Source organism: Hippocampus bargibanti, linkage group LG14, assembly GCF_051943395.1.
Source record: "Hippocampus bargibanti isolate YZ-2025 linkage group LG14, ASM5194339v1, whole genome shotgun sequence".
Taxonomy (NCBI): Eukaryota; Metazoa; Chordata; class Actinopteri; order Syngnathiformes; family Syngnathidae; genus Hippocampus; species Hippocampus bargibanti.
In genome coordinates, this window is record NC_142747.1 from 9,980,061 (window position 1) to 9,999,283 (window position 19,223).

General features: G+C 41.0%; 1 protein-coding gene across 2 annotated transcripts; it reads left to right on the top strand.

Moving 5' to 3' along the window:
• Positions 1–6,762: 6,762 nt before the first annotated feature.
• Positions 6,763–17,664, top strand: septin4b (septin 4b). Of its 2 annotated transcripts, XM_089013524.1 has the most exons (13): positions 6,763–6,995; positions 7,701–7,826; positions 8,218–8,535; positions 9,297–9,393; positions 9,492–9,578; positions 10,919–11,042; positions 11,113–11,247; positions 11,632–11,749; positions 11,861–11,962; positions 12,996–13,092; positions 13,165–13,327; positions 13,449–13,548; positions 16,308–17,664. In XM_089013524.1, exons 1-13 carry the CDS (start codon positions 6,873–6,875, stop codon positions 16,374–16,376), a joined length of 1,659 nt encoding a protein of 552 aa, XP_088869650.1. In that variant the 5' UTR covers positions 6,763–6,872; the 3' UTR covers positions 16,377–17,664. The 2 variants fall into 2 exon arrangements, with proteins under 2 accessions (XP_088869650.1, XP_088869651.1); XM_089013525.1 differs by lacking the exon at positions 8,218–8,535 and having other exon boundaries at positions 6,795–6,995.
• Positions 17,665–19,223: the final 1,559 nt, after the last annotated feature.

Sequence of the window (19,223 nt, forward strand, 5' to 3'; positions counted from 1 at the left end):
CGGTCACATATGGCCTGCGTGAACCCAATAAAGCCTTGGTCAGATTAGTGTACCAGCTGTTGTGCTGTGGATAACTAATGCAGCATTGGGGGCAAAATGACAGTGGTATGTCACGCTTTAAAGTATTTTCTGGGTATATATGCATGATCATTGTTTACTTTTGTAGCCTGCTTGTGTGACATCAACAAGCTCATTTTAGTTTATCGTCTGTGTACGTACAGCTTTTGCAAAATCAGTTGGGGATTCCGAAAGAGCCACTGTACTTTTTTTTAAACTCCTTTGAGTTCTGTACTGTTGTCTTATTTTGTGAGCCATATTTAACTGTCTAACTGGAGGGCTGTATTCAAGTATGGAATGTGAGCTTTATGGCCTTTCTTCATAGTCAAGCCAATCATTTTTCTCCTTTTGGGGTCATATTGCAGAAAGGAGGGCATGTGGAATGCCAAAAGGGAAAGGTTTTCTCTCTGTTCTCTCATTCACTTGGGATTCTCAACCTTCACTAATTTGCCCTCAACATCACAAGCTGTGGTGCCATAGCCCCAAGCAAATCTTCGGCAATAGTCTTATTGATCGGAGGCTCATTTCTTCCTCAGTATTGTTTCTCTGTATTGACTTTGTTTCTTCTCTTGGTTCAAGTTAACTCACCTTATAATCCACTGCTGGTGCCCCATCTTACCTTTTCTGCTCAATAAAAGTGAAAATGCAATCAACTGAAGCAGTATTTCGCAACTTCGAATACATTAACTCATTCACTGCCATTCACAAATTTATTCGGGAATTTAAAATATGACGGAGAGCGCCATTCCTGGATTTGTTCAGGTTTTGTTTTTTCTTGTTTGGGTGCCGATAAAGCGCTGGCCATGGCCTCTGGCAATGTTTTTCCCTTCCACAAGGGTGCAGCATTACCTTTTTTTCCATGTCAGCATTTTGTTCCAGTTTCAGCTGTTGTTAAAGCGCTGTATAAGCCAATATATACATATGTATTGCATTGTATTTTGGACAGCTGCCCTCATTTCAAGCTCATGAAACTCCAGACCCATATAATTTAAGAATTAACTATTTTTTTCTGATGAAAGAAGAGAGTCTAATGTTTCTAACACTGCATTGAATAATTATGTAGTCCTAAAACTCAATATTCTGTGGGTCCTGGAATTCGAGTAACAATGACAAAAACCCTGGCACTGGAGTGGACACATTTTTGCACGTCTGGCTGTGAATGAGTTAAGGAAGTTGTCCACAATCTTTTTATTTTGCCTCATGGACTGGTTGAATGTCAAACAATATTTTCAGAGACCAGGGTTCAATGTCAGACATAAAAAATATACAACAAAATCAGATGATATGACCTGCATAAAAACCTGAAAATGGTAAGTTGTATTTTTCATCCACTTTGTATTTGTCGAGCATCTTATTTTGAAGGCGCGTTTAAATGTGACCATAGCGACCATAAAGTCCTGCGGCCGGGTGGGGGTGGAGTGGTCTCATATTGAAGCAGACAACTATTTTCAGTCACCTGTGGGCAATTGAAATCCTTAAATTAACTTTAGCCCAAACAGTTGGTACTACAGCTGCAATTGCTCAAGGACATCTTGGTGGTGCTTTCGAAGTCCTGGTCTTTTGTTTTAAACTTATCCTAAAACACTGTTTTGGGAGCTTTAACATGTGAAGCAAACTTGAGGGAAACTTTTCTTCTTAGTGTTTAATGAGCTGTAAATACACTTCCACGGTTGTCTGCCTTTAGGACTGCTGGCCGCAGGTTCTGAAGCGACTTATGAAAAAGTAATGAATGTGAGAATAATTTGATGGCTTTACGGTTGTTTCCACTGAATTTGGCACTTTGTGTGAGTCAGGAAGCTCTTTGTGGATACAGTGCAAACACAATTTCAGCGGGTCTAAGACTCAAGATGTATTTCTTATTTTTACTTCAGTCATGTACTGTAAATATCAGCATATTAAGAGTGGCTGAGTGGAGGTGAGTCCAAGTTTTCAGGACTGTCTATTCAAAAACCTGACAGCAGTCGGCAGGAATGAGCGGCTGTGTCTCAGTCTCTGGCTATAAAGGAGCTGCCCACTGCTGTCAGGGTGGCCTGCAGGGCGTGAAAAGGTCTGTCCATCGTAGCTGTTAGCACAGCTAACATCCTCCTGTTGCACACCGCCTTCTGAGTGTCCAGGGAGCATCCCAGGACAGAGATCCTAACCCGTCGGTCCAGTTTCTGTCTGTCCCAGGCTGTGATGCTGCCTGACCAACAGACTCCGCCATAATGAATGGCTGAGGTCACCACAGAGGGAAAAGTGGTTAAAATTGTACGACTGTCCATGTTTGTATGTTATGTGTTGTGTTTATTTTTCTTTAACTTGTGAAGTGCTTTGTTATGGTGAACATGCTGTATAAATCAGGATAATACATCACACAAGGTGGTTTTGTGTTGTTTGAACGCACGACTTGGATTAACTGTACCCTGCAAAGGCTGAAATGAGATCGGTGATCAGCACACTAGTTTACTTCTCCTCAGTGAGCGAAGTTAATAACAATAATATTAATAATTCATTTCATTTGTAAGTGCCTTTCAAAACTCTCAAGGTCACTTTACAGTCACAGGATAGGTTTTTCATTGGGTGAGCGGCAGCAGCCACACGTGGCAGCGTTCACTCAACCCAGAAGTAACTCAAATAGATAGAAAGCTAGCTCGATAGTTAATAGATGCCTAATAGATAGATAGCTAGATAGCCATACAGCTAATAGATGTGGAGCTAGACAGCTAGCTAGCCACCGGCGAACGGCCTCCATCTTTATATATTTTACCTCAACTCGTGTTACATACCCTCAGAAGTCATCCTACATGTATGTTGCGGTTCGTCTCCCCATAGCTGACTTCATGTTGTTCTTCCTTAGACCACAAACTGCTTGAACATCAATTAAATGCACTTTCTGCTGATGATGGCCAACAACTTCTCTTAATATTTCCCAACTTGAACTATTCTGTTTATTTTCAAGATGAATGAAAGGTAATGACAAACTCATGTGCATATGCCTCTGGTCATTTGGTCGGAATTTTCTCGCCACAGTCGCTGTGTCATGTGACATTCTGTGCATGCTTGTGTTAATGATGCAGCGCAGTGGAAAACAGCCAGAATGGCTTAACATGAAAGATTACGGCTCATTACTTAGAAGTTCAGTCGGTTGGTTGCGCCGTTCTCTCTAGCTAATGTTGCTAAATGAGCCTTGGAAGGATTGTGTGCTGACAGGTGATCACACTCAGCAGGAAGGATCCATGGGGGTGTCAGTGGGCAGTCACAAAGGCCGAGTCAGTCGCAAGTTACAACAATCATCAGAAAGATGGACAAAGGCTGAAAATGCACATACTGCACCATTTATTTGTTTATTTGTTTGTTTGTTTGTTAATTGGGTAGGGGTCTTGATTAATCACACTAAGCCCTTTCTTGGAGCTATCGAGCGGAAGCCCCTCCCCTGTCCCCCTCTCCATATGAGCCATTGTCGCACCATACCGCCGCATGGGGAGCGTGATCCCGATATTAGTGTGATCAAGTGCTTGAATACCTTTCCAGCCGGATTGCCTCCGTGTCAGAGAAAGGATCTTGATAGAATAGAACAGGATGTGTAGGAAGTCAAAGTATGGGAGAGTCTCGTCTCCTGGCTTGTTGCTATTGTAAAACAATATTTGTGTTCCGACAAAAAAAGTCTACTCGGGAGCACATTCGCATCCGTTGCATTTTGCTTGGCCAGCAAGTCATATCTTAACGAAAGAAACTTCACTCTGACTGCATGAAAAAGGTGTCTGGTTTATCATTCCATCCATCCATTTTCTGATTCATTTTATTCTCTCAAAAGTCAAAGAAACAAAAGCTGTAGCCTATCCAAGCTGTCTTTGGGCAGCTTGGATAAGCTTCCATGCTCACAATCACACCTAAGGACGATTTTAAGTGTCCAAACAGCATGTCATGCATGTTTTTTGGAATGGGGTGGGAAACAGAGAAAAACCATGCTAGCACAGGGAAAACATGCAAACTCCACACTGGAAAGCCGGAGACGGAATGAAATTATGAGGTTGACGCGCTAACCTCCATAATATGAGCAGCGATTCCCTTTTGGACAAATTCTTCACTTGTGATCAGTAGGGGGCACTCTCCATCCTTCCCCGTACTCGTCCCTTTGAGGAAAATGGCAACGCTGAAATGTCGACAATGACAGAGATGCATTTTGGAACACTGGCATTCACTGCTTGACGGTTTTGCCCCGGTTCATTGGAACTCTCTGGCTGTCTTGGCGCCGGGCCACATCATCTGACGATGCGAGCAAGTTGCAATATGATCCCCAGAGCCGCAGACACAGAATGACACTTTCTTTCCATCTCGGACCTAAATGGGTGTACATTGCTTCCTGTGTGCGTATGGGCACTGTCAGCCCTTTTAGGCAGTCAACAGACATTGGCGTCGTGATGGCCAAAGAAGGATTAAAGTAGGCAGGAAGTAAGATCTCATTGTAGCTTTACTCTGCCCTCTGCCGTCACTGTCCCTATTTTTTATTTGTCAAAAATTGGTATGATTGGTTCGCAATCATTTTAAGTGTCAACACACCTGTATTTTATTTAATTTTTTTATTTTTATTTTATTTGGGGTGGGCGTCTCACTATGCCTGTCATGTCGCATCTTATTTTAGCTAGCGCAGCACACTTGATGGCAAGCGATTAAGATTGAAATCAAGTTGCCTTTGGTCTTTCCTCCCATGGGGTAAAAATGAATTCTGCTGTCGTGCGATTCCCCTTTAATCTCAAACAAACAAGATAAATTCACAATTAGCGCTTTCCCCACCACTTCCGATGAAGTTGTTCCAAAAGGACTGTCGGCGACAAATTTATTGTGTGCATTGCACTACCAATCGGGTGTTTCTGTGTTAGATGTGATGACCACCATTAGAGAATGTGCCCATTGTGGTTGATTTAAAACGATTGGTTGAAAGTAAAGTCGAGTCGTGTTTCACATTGTGCACTCACACATTGGTTTCTGTAAAGCAATTCATCATTGATTTCTGTTCCCGTTGCTCCTGGGATGATCACTTTGGTCTTCAATCTGCGTCCATCTAATGAGTAACCATATCCCTTTCCAGATTAAGTGTAGTGATTATTGTGGGTTTGTAAATGTGTTAGCCGACTGTGTTTCCTCCAGAGCTGAAAACCGCTTTCCTCACAAATGTTCAACATGTCATATCGTTTTGGCAGCATTTGTTTCCCTTGGGAGCTGCCATAAATCGTCATCAGTCAGCGCGGTGGCCGCAAAAGCCCACTGCCACCATCCAACAGTAACAAAGCACCGCATTCAACCTTGCAACCGGTTTATTTTTGTGTTGGGCTTCTTGCCCCGCCATTGTTTCTCAGGGCCCATGTGGGAGTCCCATCATAACATTCCTCCTATATGTTCTCTTCTGGGACTACAGGGACTGATGGAGTTGGTCCTTCGATTGGAGGCATAACATTTTCCATTCAACTCTGAATGCTTTTTACATCGTTTTTGTGTGGGACTGTGAGATTTCTGTCATTACTTTTGAAAGTGCTCCAGTGCAGTCCAATCTAGTAGAGTATCAAATGGAGAGTGAGAAACTCCATGCCTGCATAATGGTCCGTCACTAGCAGCCCCACTGATTTTCAAAGGCACTTTTCCAACCTTGGCACCAGCATCTTGCTGAGCCTGAATCTGGTGCCTATCAAGGTCAGTTTTTGTCTTGGTTGCTGTACACAAAAGCCCGCGGTATTCAGCGGTGCCGTGAGGCGTGCACAAGTCAATTCTAAGGTGCAGTGACTAACATTGGCCATGTAAAAAACTATATTTTTATTTCCAACAAAATCGTGAAAGCATCCGTTTTGTATTTGTGGAAGTTTTGACTTCATCGCTATTTGTTCACATAAACAAATAAAAGATTAACTAGAGAGCGCCAAATTTGTTAGTCAGACAATGTTCGACAAAACATTTATTACATTTCCATGGAAATTTGCGCTTCCCATTCCCAAATTTATTCGGGAATTGAAATTCTTGCTGTGACTACCGAGAAAGCGCAGGTCAGCCCTCTGGCAACGTGTTTCCCTTCCAACAGGGGGCAGTATTTGTCTTTTGTCCGTGTTAGCGTTTTTTTAACAGCTAGCTTCAGCTGTTGTTAAAGCGCAATATAAACCAATATGTATGTATTGCATTGTATTTTGGACGGCCACGCTCATTTCAAGCTCATATTTCTCCAGACCCATATAACTTTGGGATTAACTCTGTTTTTCTGATGATAGAAGAGAGTCTAAGGTTTCTTACGCTGCATTGAATGTTTATGTAGTCCGAAAACTAAATATTCTGTGGGTCCTGGAATTGGAGTAACAATGACAAAAACCCTGCCACTGGAGTGGACACATTTTAGCACATCTGGCGGTGAATGAGTTAATGTTGTCGAGCGTTACGTTGGCTCGTAAATGCTTTGAGGGGAATTCGCCCACTTCATTATTGAGTTCATTAGCATCCCTGTCATGTATTATTGAATTTTAAAAAAAGAATTACGCAATGTGTGTTTAATAGCTCATTTGAATAGTCGTGTGTGTGTGTGTGTGTGTGTGTGTGTGTGTGTGTGTGTGTGTGTGTGTGTGTGTGTGTGTGTGTGTGTGTGTGTGTGTGTGTGTGTGTGTGTGTGTGTGTGTGTGTGTGCGTGCGTGTGCGTGTGTGTGCGAGATCTCTCTATTGGACCTTGTGGTGCATATTCCCTCTGCCCCAGTGCCCGTAGCTCATCAATGTGTGTGATCGGTATCCTCCGGGTGGTAGAGGGGTCGATGCCGATGTAGGACGCAGCATCCGGTGGTGGCAAAATATAAATACCCGGGCTCATGCCTCCTTTTCCCGTTTTTTCCATCTGGAGAGGCCTGGAGGAGAAGGTGTTTGCAGAGAAGTCGAATAGTCCTTGTAGATGTTCAGCACCCTGCATGAGAAAGCGTCCGTTTCTGCAGAAGGTGAGCAGGATTGCCTGGTGACCTTGTTGTGATCTTACTAGGATCATTCAATTGCGTGACTATAATGAGTTAGCAGTGGATGAGTTAATCTTGCCTCATTTATTGCCGCGTATCCGTGAAAGTATAACTATTAAAATGAGTGCACAGTAAATAATACCTGTTATCTTTTTTAACTTTTGATGGTTTTAGGGGAAAGCATGTTCGTCTCTGTGTGTGTATATAGGTCACACAACTGAGCGTGTTGGACATTGATCTCTCAAGCCTAGTTGTAGTGCAAAAAGCGGGTCACTCGTTTCCAATTGCTATGCACCCCCCTCTCCTCCAAATAAGAAAAAGGTCAGGTTGCCTACAAAATGACAAAGCAATGGCGAGATTTTATTTCCTGACAGGATAGGATTATTGCAGAAAGACAAGATATAGGAATAATGTTATTGGTAATTGTTTGTTTTAAGAGTGTATGTATGGTGATGGAATTTATATTTTCCTTCATGTTTCTGTGACTCAAATAGAAACACACACCCTCCTCCATCAACACACCATTTTGCACTGAATAGCCTGGATTTATGTTCTTTAATACCCCCCCCCCCCCCACTTTCCTTTTTGTTTTTTCCATTTTGACCTTTCACGTTACCCCGTTCACTCAACTCCCGGTCCCTTCTTTTCCGTATCAAACCGTTCCCCATCCATACTTGCTTCCGGTTGGAGATTGCCGAATTCACTATCGCCCCACTTGCGATGGAGGACAGTGACCATGAAATTCCATCGTCATCAGACGAGCGGGACTCTTGTCCCGTCTCCCCAAATCCGAGCGGGAACCCTGATGGCGACCAGGTACGGCTCATTTCGTGATTTGTTGGTTACGATGCCAATGCGCTGTACGGGTTGAGTGATTGGCCACAAGGTCATTTGAACCTAGACCAAGGTCGTTGCACCAAAACTCCATCCGGATACAACAAAAAGCACAAGATGAGAATTTTTCATCTGAGTATTATTTATTTAAAAAAAAACATAATATAACCAATGTTTAGCCTAAAGAACTGTCCTTCATTATTCATATGATTTTTTTTCATGAATAAGCAAAGACCATTGGGGAAAAAACTGGATGCTTTGGAGCTCTTTGATAAGCTCCTTGCATAAAGTAACACTTGCCATCTACCACCTCCTCCCTCTGCATATCTTTTGTTTCTCCCTCCCCTCATTCAACGCCGACACGTGTCCGTAGCATTCCGGCCACTCCGATGACTCCGAGCTGGAGAATATTATGCAAGATCCCTGCCCTCACATAGAAAGTGAGAATTGCCGCAGTCCGCAGCAGTGCCACCTTGGCCATGAGGCTCATGATGCAGACGGGGCAGCAGAGGGCCAAGAACTTCCTCGCGCCCCGTCCTATTTGCGCCCCCCGGTGGCGGGTAGGGACCAGTCGGATTGGGGTTCTGAGCCCACTTTGCCCCCGATTGTGGATTTTGACTTGTCCTTCCCAGTCAGTCCCTCCAGGCCCAAAAGTCCATGGGCCCGTTTTGACCCTTACAGCAATTACGAGGTAACATGCACCAAGAAGAGGATTTCTGTTCGTGTGTGTGTGTGTGTGTGTGTGTGTGTGTGTGTGTGTGTGTGTGTGTGTGTGTGTGTGTGTGTGTGTGTGTGTGTGTGTGTGTGTGTGTGTGTGTGTGTGTGTGTGTGTGTGTGTGTGTGTGTGTGTGTGTGTGTGTGTGTGTGTGTGGCTGGTTGTTGTTCTCGTGGAGCAGAAAGTGACTGTTGCTTTGCGCCACTGTGTTTGGTTGACCGATTCACATAGCGCACAATGTCACAAGAGGTTCACGTTTTCTCCTTTGACAACTTTTAACTCATTCACTGCCAGGCGATGTGCAGAAATGTGTACTCTCCAGTGCCAGGGTTTTTGTCATTTTCACTCAAATTGCAGGACCCACCGAATATTGAGTTTTAGGACTACATAAACATTCAATGCAGCGCAAAAAAACCTTGGAGTCTCTTCTTTCATCCGAAAAAGTTAGTTAGTAGTTAATTCCTAAGTTATATGGGTCTGAAGTTGTCTGAGTTTGAAATGGGGGGGGATGCTTCCCCCTTATGGCAGGGAAAAACATTGCCAAAGGTCTGACTGAAGCTTGAATCGCACCCCCATTCAAGAAAAACCAAAACCCAAATAAATTTGGGAATGGCAGTGAATGAGTTCCTGACACAAAACATTTAAGTATCATTTATGTATTTATTTATTTGTGTATTTGTGTCGGTATTTATTTATTTATGTATGTATTTATTTATTTTATTCTCGACAATTTTCAGGATCAGGACAAGGAATACGTGGGTTTTGCAACACTTCCCAACCAGGTGCACCGCAAGTCAGTCAAGAAAGGATTTGACTTCACCCTCATGGTGGCGGGTAAGGCCTCGTCTTGACTAATCCGCATCAACACTTGAGCCCAAAGCTAGCCCAAATCTTTTAATGTTGGACTTTGCTCGTCTTTCGTGTGCTTCTAGGCGAGTCTGGCCTTGGAAAATCCACCCTGGTCAATAGTCTCTTCCTCACAGATCTTTACAAAGACAGAAAGCTGCTCAATGCCGAGGGTGAGCACGGCATTGCATCAATTACCAGATTTTACAGTGTATAAGGTGCACCGGAGTATAAGGTTCAACCCCAATGAACAAAGTCTTTTCAAACTTTTTTCATATATATGGCACACCGGACTATAAGGAACACCTTCAGTGAATGAAAACAGTTTTTCAAATATGATATACAGTATAAATACAGTAAAGTCTCGTTATATCGATATTCAAGGGAGTCCGAAAAATATCGATATAACCGGGACTATCGATATATCCGACCCTGTTTGCATGTAATTTTCTCCGTGCGTGCATAGAAATAGTATCGATATAACCGGGACTATCGATATATCCGATATCGATATAACGAGACTTTACTGTATACTACAAACGTTTTCCGAATATATGGCACACCACAGAGGGCGCTACACTAGAGGTTGGGGGTACGCACTATATCTACGAGGGAAATGGAGACTGGCTGCTGACAGTAGTTGCAAGACCCGCTGTCGCTCAATATTACTTCACATATAAGGCGCACCTGCGTATATGGCGCAGGGTCATTTTTGGAAGAAGATTAAGGCTTTGGGGTGCGCCTCATACACAGGAAAATGTAGAACCTGATATTCCGGACTATTAAACATATTGAATTATAAGGCGCACCTTAAATGAATGACATATTTTAAAACCTTTCCAGATATAAATCGCACCGGATTATATGGTACGCCTTCAATGAACGCCAAAATGGAACTGTATAGTGCCTCTTAGCAGTTTTTTTGACGACGATACTAGTGCAGCGTGTTCTACCGGAAACAAATTCCTTGTGTGTTCTACGTACTTGGCAATAAAGATGATTCTGATTCTGATGAATGACATATTTGAAACTTTTTCCAAATATAAGGCACACTGCACTGGATTATAAGGCTTTTAGGTGGGCCTTATAGTGTGGGAAATACGATATTCTTCTTCCGGTGTTGGATTTGTTCACGTTTCGTGCATTCACACTGCAAAATAATCAGGTTGCATTGAACGTCTTTAATTGGAATGACAACTCTGGCAAACAGCGACATTGTGTACCTTTTTTTCAATTTGTTGCCATGTGTCCTTAAATGTCCTCATCGTGCCGACTCACTAAAGCCGCTCTACTAATCAGTGACTCTCAAGTCACTTATACGGTGTCAACTCTGAATAGGCTGGCAGAAATGGAGCGCCGTTGACCTTGTTTTGCCAGTAGCAAGTCACGCCGTGCCAAACCGAGTCGGTGGAAAATCCGCTTTTGAATTTCAAAAATCTCAAAAGATTGAGAAGGTTGAGGTTTGATACCGGCACATTTCTAACCATTGTTTGTGTTTGTGTCGTACGTTTAGAGCGCATCATTCAAACAGTTGATATCACCAAGCACACTGTTGACATTGAAGAAAAAGGAGTCAAACTGAAGCTGACTATTGTGGACACTCCGGGCTTTGGCGATGCGGTGAACAACACGGAATGGTAGCGTATACACCCATACAGACACAGACACACCTACACGTCCTCATAAACTGCTTGTGTCCTCCTGTAGCTGGAAACCAGTGGCTGACTACATCGACCAACAGTTTGAGCAATACTTCAGGGATGAAAGCGGCCTCAACCGCAAAAACATCCAGGACAACCGTGTGCACTGCTGCCTCTACTTCATCTCTCCCTTCGGCCACGGGTACGAATATGCAGTTGGGTCCTTCGAGGGGATGACGTGCCTTTTATCTGGCCCCCGAGAACGGATCATAATTGACCCACTTGCTACAGCCTGTGCTTTACCCACCGCTTCTCTGTGATTGCCAGTCGTGACAAATGAAGCCTGAGTGTCACTGTTCGCTCCATTTATCACTTTCGTGGCCCATCTTTTGTGGCCACCTGCTATTTTTACACTCCAATCGCAGCATCATGTTTATAGAATAGTTTTACACAGAAAAGTCATTATTATGGGGCGCTACGAAGTAACAGCGGTTGATTAAATCGCTCCCCATGCTGACGCCTGGTGGCCATTCTCTTTCCTCATCCACTCACACACATTACATTAAGGCTCATTTGTGTTTTTCAGCCTTCGGCCACTGGATGTGGAATTTATGAAAGCCCTGCACGAGAAGGTTAATATTGTTCCGGTGTTGGCCAAAGCAGACACACTCACCCCGAGTGAGGTCAAGAAGAAGAAATTAAAGGTAAGGCTACTTCTGGTCTAGTGCTTGTTGATCTGTTAATTGCACGGTTTATATATATTTTTTTGTTCTTACTCCTGGCCAAAATCCTGATGTTGGGTTAACTTTGTGTAGATCAGAGAAGAAATTGAGTTATGTGCTATCAAGATATACCAATTCCCCGACTGCGACTCTGATGAAGATGACGATTTCAAGCAACAGGATTACGAGCTGAAGGTGAGAGCGAGGCCTTGTTTTTACCCTCCAAGGGCGTTGGGATGACCATCCGCCCGATATGATGTTAGGAGGTTGCTACGCCGGTGATGACTGAAATAAAGCAAGAGCGTCACCTTGTTGGTTTAGCAGCTGTGAGTCATCCATCCTTCACCTCTCCCTCCTTTTTTCACTGTGAGGCGGGTCTTTGCAGTATTCTCTTGAAAATGTGGAGAGCTGAGGGATGGAGAGAAAGAAAGAGAGTTTATATTCTGTGTACAATAGTAATTTATTCTGATCATTTTATTCTTATTATATATATTAATAGTATAATAAAGTATTATTATTATTATTATTATTATTATTATTATTATTATCTACAGTGTAATTAATAATAGTAATAATATAATGATAATAGTAATAATAATTATTATGATTATTGTTGTGCTTATTATTGTGATTAATATGATTAAAAATAATACTAATCATTATGATCATTATAATCATTACTATTATATTATTATTAGTAGTGGTAGTAGTAGTATTAATACTATTATACACTTATTAATATTTTTAAATATTATATATAAATTATTAGTAGTAATAGTAGTGTTATTATATAATACTGTTACTATTACTACTAATAATCTGATAGTATAATAATAATAATAATAATAATCATCATAATAATAATAATGTTTATTATTATTGTTGTGAGTATATAATAATAATAAAAATAAAAAATATAATAATACTACTACTAATATAATAATACATTATAATAATGACAATTCTAATAACAATATTAGCTGTAATAATAATAATTTATTAATATTAATAATGTTGATATTGTTATTATTAATATTGATCATGATAGTATTATTATTATTATTGGGACACATGTTTGTAAAAAGCACTTCAGTCAGAGATTGGTTCCAAGGCCAGGTTTACCAAGCGTTTATATACGTTATTGACTATAAAATGTCCTCCCTCGGTTGGTCAATCACAACCAGAACCAAGGTAACATTTAAATGCTTGTACTTATTCCCGCAATCAGGAAAGCATTCCATTTGCCGTCATCGGCAGCAACACCGTAGTGGAAGCCAAAGGAAAGAGGGTGCGAGGTCGTCTGTACCCTTGGGGCATCGTGGAAGGTAAGGGACCCTCCACCCGCTCGGGCAAAGTCCAGACATCAAATGTGACGCACGTCGCCGGTCGTTCTACAGTTGAGAACTCGGCACACTGTGACTTTGTGAAGTTGCGGAACATGCTGGTTCGAACTCACATGCAGGACCTGAAGGACGTGACCCGAGAGACCCACTATGAAAACTACAGAGCCCACTGCATCCAGAGCATGACCCGCATGGTTGTCAAGGAGCGTAACCGCAAGTAGGACCCCTGTTTTTGTTTTTTGTTTTTTTTTAAGGTGATTGTCGAAGCATCCGTGCTTTCGATCAAACGTTTGTTTCAACACAAATTGATGTGGTTGTTTTACGCAATGTGTGTCCAGTAAGCTAACCAGGGAGAGCGGCACGGACTTCCCCATCCCCGCAGTGGCCGACATGACCGACAGTCAGACGGAAAAGCTGATCCGGGAAAAAGACGAGGAGGTACGGCCAAGCGACCCCCAGGCGGAGTCGGTCCACCATCTCGGGCAGCGGTCCGCCCATGACGAGCAGCATTCACAACAAAAGATTGAAACGGAGTCCGGGCCCCGCTCGCATTTGGAGGACGAAGCCCTTTAGGGTCTTCGGCTCAGGCGTTTACCCAGAAGCCACTGCGTCTCCCGCTTTTCGAGTCATAATCCGCGTTTGAATAAGATGCTGTTGTTCATGCTTAGCCACTTCTTTCACTCTTCATGACTATTTAACTCTTTTTCTCAATGTCTCTCTTCCTATTGGTCGTATGATCCTCATTTATGTTGTCACGCTCCATTTTGTCCTTATCTGGCTGTTTAACATCTGGCTGCTCATTTGCTCGTGAGCACTGTTCTGTCATTGGTGACTGGTTGTTGTGGGTTGTCATTCTTTTTTTCTTCTTCTTCTTCAGAATTCTCGTGAGGCCCATACTCCTTCTCTGACGTCCTTCTCGCCTACTTGTGATTCTCGCTCGACCGCACCATTTTAAACTCTTGTTGTTGTTTTTTTCATGGGCAAATTCAGTTTTCTGAACTTAAGCACTTTAACCTGATGAAAGTAGTTTGGTTTTCAAAAAAAGAAAGGTTCATTTTTAGTCATATGTAATTGTGTAATATGTGTTTTGGCACCCAAAATGTTTGACCAAAAAATAGTGCGAAAATCAATAGTCAGTGCCCATCCCGCCCATCCTTTTGAATGCCAATCATGCTCTGCAAATTACCTCCTTTTACAAAAAAGGAGAAAAAAATGTATATATTTATATGAACTCAATCACTACCAGACGTGCAAAAAAGTGTCCCCTCCACTGTCATTGTCACTTGAATTCCAGGACCCACAGAATATTGAGTTTTAGAACAACATAAACATTCAATGCAGCGTAAGAAACTTTAGACTCTCTTCTTTCATCCGGACAAAAAGTTAATTCTTAAATTAAATGGTTCTGGAATTATATGATCTTGAAATAAGGGCGACTGTTCCAAATACAATAAAATATACACATATTGGTTTATACCTGTATAGCGCTTTAACAACAGCTGAAGCTGGAAAAAAACGCAAACACGGAAAAAAGGAAAATGCTGCCCCCTTGTGGAATATATTAAAATCATTGGCAGATGTCTGGCCAGCACTCAAACGTCTAACGAGGGAACTTTTCTGCATTTTCTTTGACTTTTGCTTCAAAGTTCGGGCTTGCCTGTCAACTACTGCCATAAAAAGTCCTCTTTTAAAAATCCACTGACAAAAGCGTGAATGAAGGCGCCATCTAGTGGGTGTTCCCTGCATAGTGAACGCAGTCATCCATGAGAGGACACCATTGCGGTCTTTATTTACTAAAACAGCTCATGGTGGATCTTCCTCCCTTTTATCCCACGTTATCAGTGGTCCTTAAACGGGGTTCGGTGAATCAGTCTCAGGGGTTCGACAGAGCCTCTGCCCTGGAGGGTAAGGCAAGTGCTGTCAGGGGATTCATTAAGTAAAACTAATTAATCTATTTTCGTCTCATCTCAAAATGACTGAGAAAACTCCTTCCAATGCCACAAGTCGGCATTTTAAATTAATTTTATTTTGAAACCGATTAAAATGTTTTTAAAAATGTGGCAAGGCTAATCTAATCCATTATAAAGTTCAAGACTTGGACAGATACAGACATAGCCATGTACATTCTGCTGTATTTGAGACCAGTGAAAAAAAAGTTTAACCTACAACCTTTAGTAATATCACTGTTTTATTTGTTTTTGTAAAATAATTACAAAATAAAATAGAACACCGGGTCCTGAGGGAGTGGGGTTTGTTTTTTCTTGCTTGGGTGGCAATAAAGCGCTGGCCAGACATCTGGAAATGAGTTTTATATTCCACAAGGGGCAGCATTTTCCTTTTTTTCCATGTTTGCCCTTTTTTCCAGCTTTCGCTGGAACACATTGGTTTATACAGGTATAAACCAATGTGTATATTGCATTGTATTTTGAACAGCCACCCTCATTTCAAGATCATATAACTCCAGAACCTTGTAAATTAGGAAATAACTTTTCTTCTGATGAAAAAAGAAAGTCAAAGGTTTCTTACGCTGCATTGAATGTTAATGTCGTCCTAAAACTCAATATTCTTTGGGTCAAAAACAATACAATAAGAATACACAAAACAAGAAAAAAAATCAGAATGATTGAATAATCACGAGTAATCATTTTAATTGATTTGTGTGTGTGTGTGTGTGTGTGTGTGTGTGTGTGTGTGTGTGTGTGTGTGTGTGTGTGTGTGTGTGTGTGTGTCCTGTGATTAATTACCATATTTTCTGGAATGTAAGGCGCATCTTCAACGAATGACATTTTTAAAAACATTTTCTATACATTAGGAGCACCGCATTATAAGGGGCACCTTCAATGAATGACATATTTTAAAACATTTTCCATACATAAGGCGCACCAGATTGTGAGGCGCATGGTCATTTTTTGAAAAAAATCTTTTCTTATAGGTGTGACAGAACAGGCCGAAAATACAGTAATCGCTTAGTTGGTTGTTGGGATTAATTTAGCGCGGTTAATGCAACACGTTGGCCGCCACAGCCAAGTCAACGTTATGACATGCCAGCTTGGGCATGAAATGTATTTTTTTTCAGTTTGTAATAAATGTGGTTATTATGTCTCTTATTTGCTCATTGTTGGTGGATGCAATCTAACAAACAGTATGCCAAAGTATTGGCTGTATTGTAATGACAATGTTGTGATGTTTCCCCTCAGTTGCGACGCATGCAAGAGATGCTGCAGAGGATTCAGGATCAAATGCACACCAAGAAGGACGCCTACTGACACGTCGTGTTGCCCGCTTGGACTTTCGTCCCGTCCCGCATGACGTCCCAACGACCTCATCGACGCCCACCGTGGCACTTGTCAAGATGAGGTCAGAAAGCACCACTTCGTAAATGGGATTGGAAAAAAAACAACAAACGAGACGTTTGTTCCAAAATGTAAATGAATCCATTTGTCACCTAAACCTGTGAAACTTTTTTGAAGGTCATGTTTTTTTCTTTTTATTTTCCTGGTGCAGGTTTTTTTTTTTTTTTTTTTTTTTTTACTATAGGTCAAATCTGCCCTGTCTTTTTTTATATAAAACAACACGCCAAAATATTTCCTACGGATTGTCAGTCAAAAACTATTTGGCAACACTGTTAATCAATCTACTTTGTAGTTGAATGAATGAAGATTGTTTTTGTTCTTAATTTCAAGTTAAAAGTGCCACAGTGTTGTGTTAGTTGCGACATTTGCAGGTGCCACTCAATAAATCGGAGACATATTTATTTAGCTTAAAAAGTGGTCGTGAAAACGATTCCGACTTGATTTCTACATGACAGGTATATGAATACATTTGAGTTTAGATATTTTTTTTTTTGATTCAACGACTTCCTAAATGTCGTTTTCCCCACATTGGAATTGAGATGCATCTGTATATAGGAATGTTACATATCATAAATGCAACACTGCCTTGACATGTTTTTTTTTTTTTTAATTCCGACAGATGCAAAATCATATTTTTGTATGGCCTCAGGAGTTCAGAGCCATAAAAACAATTCAACCTAGTTAAGTCGCATTTAGACAAATGTTCCTGCAACAACTTGCCAAACTTGATATCGTGTTATTTGCCTTTCACAACATATGTGAATCGTGTTATTTATGGTCATTGAAGATACCGTATGTATGATGCGGTCTGCTTAATTATGAGGAGAGGAATTGAGTTTTTGGGTGGAAATTTTTATTTTTTGGTACTGCTTGAAGTGATCTCTTGTGTTATGACAAATAGTAACGTTGCCCTTGAAGTCCACCATCTTCCTGGACTATGAAACAAAGATAAACATATGATTCGGTTAACATTTAGAATGTTGTACTAAACATTGTGATTTAAAAATCTCATTTGTTACTCTACCGAACTTCCTATTTTTTCCTCCTTTTATCTATGGCGACCTTTCCTTTTGTGTCTTTACATTTTTTAATGCTTCTATATTTATGTTCTATAAATCAGAATTCAGATTGAATGGCTGGGAAAAATATGCAAAAAAAAAGAAAAAATCCTGAATAAATCCAGTGCAAATATAAACTATAATTTCTTTTGTGCCACCTCCATGTGTTTATTTTCATGTGACTACATTTGCTTGTGATACTTGATTTATTAATGGGACTGAGTAACGGAGATCCCTCGCTACATTGCGGTTCTCTTATCGCGGGTTCAGTGAAACTTGTTTGTGTGTGTGTGTGTGTGTGTGTGTGTGTGTGTGTGTGTGTGTGTGTGTGTGTGTGTGTGTGTGTGTGTGTGTGTGTGTGTGTGTGTGTGTGTGTGTGTGTGTGTGTGTGTGTGTGTGTGTGTGTGTGTGTGTGTGTGTGTGTGTGCGCGTGCTGTTTAGTAAAGTGTTTTTCGCCGGATTAAAACGACTATGCATACATAGTAAGGCGTTTTTAGCCCGAAAAACATGTCCATGTATATTAAGGCCTTTTCAGCCGAAAAAAACAACCATGTGTAAGGAGGCATTTTTTTGCCAAGAAAAAATGACTATGTATATTAAGCCGTTTTTTTTCCGCGAAAAATAACGACCATGTATCGTAAGGCGTTTTTAGCACAAAAATAAAAACGACCATGTATAGTTAGCCCTGAAGAAACAACAATGTATTGTAAGGCAAGGCATTTCCCCCATCCCCCCAAAAAAATATGTATGGGAAGGCATTTTTAGCCCGAAAAACATGACCATGTATAGTAAGGCGTTTTTAGGCAGAAAAAAACCACCATGTATAATAAGGCGTTTTTCACCGGAAAAAAAAACCTACCGTTATTTAGCCCCGAAAGAACAACAATGTATAGTAAATCATTTTTTTTTGCGAAAAAAAGTACCATGTATAGTAAAGCATTTTTAGTCGAATGAAACGACCATGTATCGTAAGACGTTTTTAGCTGAAAAAAACGACCATGTATAGTAAGGCATTTTTAGTCTGAAAAAAACGGCCATGTATAGTAAGGCGTTTTTAGCTTGAAAAACATGTCGATGTATATGGCATTTTTAGCTGAAAATAACAACCATGTATAGTAAGGCGTTTTAGCCCGAAATACATGCATGTATAGTAAGACGTTTTAGCCTGAAAAAAGGTGTTTTTATAATAATAATAATAATAATTTTATATCAAGCGCCTTTCAAAGCTCTCAAGGACACTTTACAGTTACAAACAAGCATAGATACAATAATAAATAAAATACAATTATAAATAGAAACAAGAGATACAGAAAATGCAATTTTAAATAGGTGGGGTTTGCGATGGGATTTGAATGTGTGAAGAGAATCGATGTTACGAATGTTGGGAGGAAGGAAGTGAGTTTCTGAGTTTGGGGGCAGAGCGGCTGAAAGTTCTGTCCCCCCATCGTGTTGAGATGGGCAGGGGGCACACAGGTGGAGGGAGGAAGAGGATCTGAGGGAACGAGAGGGAATACAAATTTGAAGAAGGTCAGATAGGTATGGGGGCAAGGTTATGGATAGCTTTAAATGTATAAAGAAGAATTTTAAAGTTGATTCTATATTTGTTTATAGCCTGGAAAAAAAAAACAATCATGTATAATAGTAAGGTGTTTTTAGCGTGAAAATATGACCATATATAGTAAGCCATTTTTATCCCGAAAAA